Below are 4125 nucleotides of genomic sequence, written 5' to 3'. Positions count from 1 at the left end.
AATTCAGAACAAGGAATTAATAAGAGGAGACTAGACGGATTCCTAATTTCTCAGGATCATTAATTTGTTCTTTTCTTTTCGCTCTCCATACTCAAATGTTTTCATATAAAACGGATTATAATATTGTTATAGTGATTATTTTTAAAGCATATTTTATTTAAAAAATAAATGAAAATAATATTTTTTATTTTTTAAAATTTATTTTTAACTATTATCACGCTTAAAATAATATAAAAAATAATTTAAAAAACTTATTTTTTTAAAAAACACTTTTAAAATTCAAAAATAAACAATCTATGCAACCACAACTTCATTTTATTTATATAAATTAATATATATCATACGTAACAAGTACAAAGACTTGTGTATTTGCCTAGTTAATTGGCAGCTTATATTATTATTACATGCAGAGTCACTCAAAAAAAAAAAGACACAAACTCATGATCACTCCGAGCCCATACTACCTTGTAGTGGTGTGCAGTACATGCATGTAAGAAACTAGATAACCTGACAGATATACCCACGATGATTTCCCAGGACAAACACTCTAAAGTTATCCACGCGGCAAAAATCTGCTGGTCTTTGTAAATCAGTGGTAACATGTATTCACCAATAATTATATTCCTTTAAGAAACAGGAGTGGTCGATTCAATCCCACAAGCGTGATTGCCATTTGTAAGAGCATTTTTGCGTACCCTTTCCACTATAGGCCTCAGGTCCCTTGGGTGCACGTTAACCATCAGACCGTACTTCATAAACAATGTCAGTGACATTTTTTGCTCAACACGGTGGCCCGGCACCACTGAGATCCGGTGGCGCAACAACAAAGCTGCCGCGATTGACTTCATTTGCAAATAAGCCAAATCCTTGCCTAAACAAATCCTTGGACCTGCATTAAACGCGAGGAACCTATAAGAATCCTGCACCTCGATTTTCTTGCCATCCAAGGACAACCATCTTTCCGGCTTGAATTCTAGGCAATCATCACCCCAGATAAATTCCATCCGACCAATTGCATATATTGAGTACGTTATGGATGATCCTGCCGGAACAAAAGCTCCACTGGGCAAAACATCATCGGCAACTACATGCTTAGAGTCTTGTGGCACAGAAGGGTAAAGCCTTAAGGTCTCAGATAATGCTGCCTTGAGGTAGGTCAGTTGGTCAGCTTCTTCAAACACTAATGGCTCCTCCAACCACTTGCGCGTATCATCGCCACGTGTCTCCATCAAAACTGTGCAAATTTCAAAGAGGATTTTCTCTTCCACGTTTGGATTCTGACTCACGAGCCAGAAGAACCAGCTCAGCGCCGTTGATGACGTGTCACGTCCAGCTAGGATAAAATTCAATGCCACGTGTTGAAGAAATTTGTCCGAGTAGGATTCCTTCTTCTTCATAAACCTAGACAACAAGTCGTCATGTGGGTTCTCATTGCCACCTTTCTGCTGATTAACCAATTCGAGCTTTCGTGTATTGATGATGTCGGACAAGTATGCATCTATGTGTTCAAGGCTTTGGGTCAAGCTCGTTTCCATACCAAGCCGAAGACTTTTCCTCAACTTCCACACTATTTCTGGCAAAATGAAGCGCTGCAATGTAGCTTCCGTGGCTGTGTCGAAAGACACTGCAAAGCCATTCTCAGGAAATTCCAGTGACAACGTTTGTGGATCCTTGCCAAAAGCCAATCCACAAATGTTATCAAAAGTGAGCCTAAGTAGCATGTCTTGAAGATCGACCGGCTTGGCCTGTTGTTGAGCCGACTCAAGTATAGGGCAAAAGCGGTGCTTGATGGCTCGGCTCACCCACCTAGCCATGGCTTGGCGTAGTGTCCGGGTGGTAAATTCAAGTGCGGCCGTCTTACGCTGGAACAACCATGTTTCACCATCTGAGTTGAAGATGCCATCACCAAGCAAATCATGGAACACAGACTGCCAATTCGGTCCTTTTGGGTAATTATCAAACCTGGCTTTCAAGATGTGCTCTAGGTTCTTGGGGTCGCAGGTGACAGTCACGAGGCTTTGCTTCCGGGCTACTAAGGGAATTGCAACTAAGCATGTCTGGTACGTGCCGCCACACTTGCGGAGGTTGTCTGCGATCCAATCATGCATGCGACTAGAGTGCCTAATGAGACCAGGAAGGCTGCCGAATAGAGGCCAGACACGTGGACCCTTCAGTGACCGCGAGATGAAACTCAACCAAATCAAGTAAGTCACCACTGCTGTTAGAATCATCAAAGCCGCCGATATATCCATGCCCCAGGACAAACAACTTGAATATATAATAAGACCAAAATCAAACTAGTACGTAACCCAAAAAAAAGGAAGCGAAAATGTGGAGTTTGGTGGGTTGTAGCTCTCAAGCTTGAACTGGTAAATTTGAAGCTAAGACTTGAAAATGGGCAAAAAGAAACAAAACCCAGATCAGATTTGGAAAAAACAATAAAAAAAGTTTGTTTCTTGAATCAATCTTTTTATCAAGAAGTACTCTCAAGAATGGAAGGTAGGGGATGAAGGGATGTGATGCATGGAGGAGGAGACCGCGACATAAGAGTTAATTTATGGAGGATGGAGAAGGGGAAGAAGAAGTGAGAGGAAGAGGGAGAGATGTGTGAGTAATGAAAAGGAAAGTTAAATTTTGTATAGTGTTCGAGAGTGGTTGGAGAAGTCGACAGAGAAGCAATAAATAATGCCAGAATATGTTGTTGAGTTTCATATCATTTATAGTCCTCCATTCTCTCTCACTAGACCTCACTGGTTCAAAACCACGATGATATATAAATTACCAAATTCGGCCCTTAATTGCCAACAGAAGTCGTTGAAGAGTTTCACAAGGCAAAACCTCTGCCCCTAATTCCAAAACAAAAAACAAGCAGATATTCAAGGAGTTCATAGCTTTTCTTGTGGTTTCAGATCTGACCTGTGAGATTACTAATATTATCAGTTAATTTTAGGGTTCATAAAAATTCATCGATCCACGTATAAATTGACTCAACACTCCACATGAATCAAAAAAAGCCAGCTACTGTTTAAGACCTCACAAGTTGTTTAACCAGAAAAAACCATCCCATGCCATGCACGTTAGCACAAATCATGACTAGTCAATATCCTTCTCTTTACTTTAACCTGAAAGGACATTGTGGGATCGATCTTTCAGACTTTAAGATGAAGTTTTTTTTTTTTTAAGTTAACAAACAAGTATAAAGAAGGAGAAGATATTTATTCAATATTGGAAATCAAAAGTAAGATCTATTTGGAGGACAATAATACGTGAGAAAGGCAGGTAGACGGCGGCTGCTTTTATTGAATCCCATGACTTTTGATTATATAAATCGATTCGTCTTCATGTGACGGGTTTCAGCAACCGGCTAACATTTAATTGCCGCAAACCCGTTTCGACGGTGTCATTTTATTGCCGAAAACGACTGGTCATTTTTTGAAAATCATAGATGCGTAATGGTGTGCTTGCAATAAAAAATAGTTTTCTTTTCCTTTTTCAGTTTTTATTTTCTTAATAAGAATTAAAAAAAACAGTTTTTTTTCACTGAGAAAATAAGAATTTCATGAAAAATACAACTATTTGTTTTTAAAAATCAAAGCCATAATCTCTAATAGTCATCCTGATATTTTATATTTGTGACAATCTAATTGTAAAGTATTTATTTATTTTATTAAATTAAAAATGAAGGAAAGAATGTCCTTGTGGATGTATTAAAATTTATGATACTCATGCGTTGCTATAATATTAATCAATGAATAATTCATTAATTTTCTTATCCTATGGCAAATTAATAATTTAATAATCAAAGATAGACTACATAATTATCATGATTACAAATGCATCAACCAAATATTTACATTAATTGATTAAATTGAAACTACTAATTATTTTGCTCCATAATAAAACTATTGCATTTGTCGGTAATTATAATAAATACTCAGGAACTTATAAATTAAATTGATTTCATACAACATAACTGACTGAATAATTAACAACATAGGTTAATATTAAACGTCTGACGTAAATCACACAAAACACAATAAAATACCATCACTTTTCAACTATCTATAACCTAGTGTAATTAAACCAATGCAAATAACACCTACACATACATTTTACCTTAAACAT

General features: G+C 37.2%; 1 protein-coding gene across 1 annotated transcript; it reads right to left on the bottom strand.

Moving 5' to 3' along the window:
• Window positions 1–295: 295 nt before the first annotated feature.
• On the bottom strand, window positions 296–2734 carry CYP86A7 (cytochrome P450, family 86, subfamily A, polypeptide 7). The gene has a single exon (XM_011024368.1). It carries the CDS (start codon window positions 2250–2252, stop codon window positions 627–629), a length of 1626 nt encoding a protein of 541 aa, XP_011022670.1. The 5' UTR covers window positions 2253–2734; the 3' UTR covers window positions 296–626.
• Between the last annotated feature and the right edge of the window lie 1391 nt (window positions 2735–4125).

The sequence above is a fragment of the Populus euphratica genome, unplaced genomic scaffold (assembly GCF_000495115.2).
Source record: "Populus euphratica unplaced genomic scaffold, PopEup_1.0 scaffold4.1, whole genome shotgun sequence".
NCBI classification, from domain to species: Eukaryota; Viridiplantae; Streptophyta; class Magnoliopsida; order Malpighiales; family Salicaceae; genus Populus; species Populus euphratica.
Note: the sequence above shows the minus strand (reverse complement) of the source record. Positions and strands in the feature narration are given on the sequence as shown.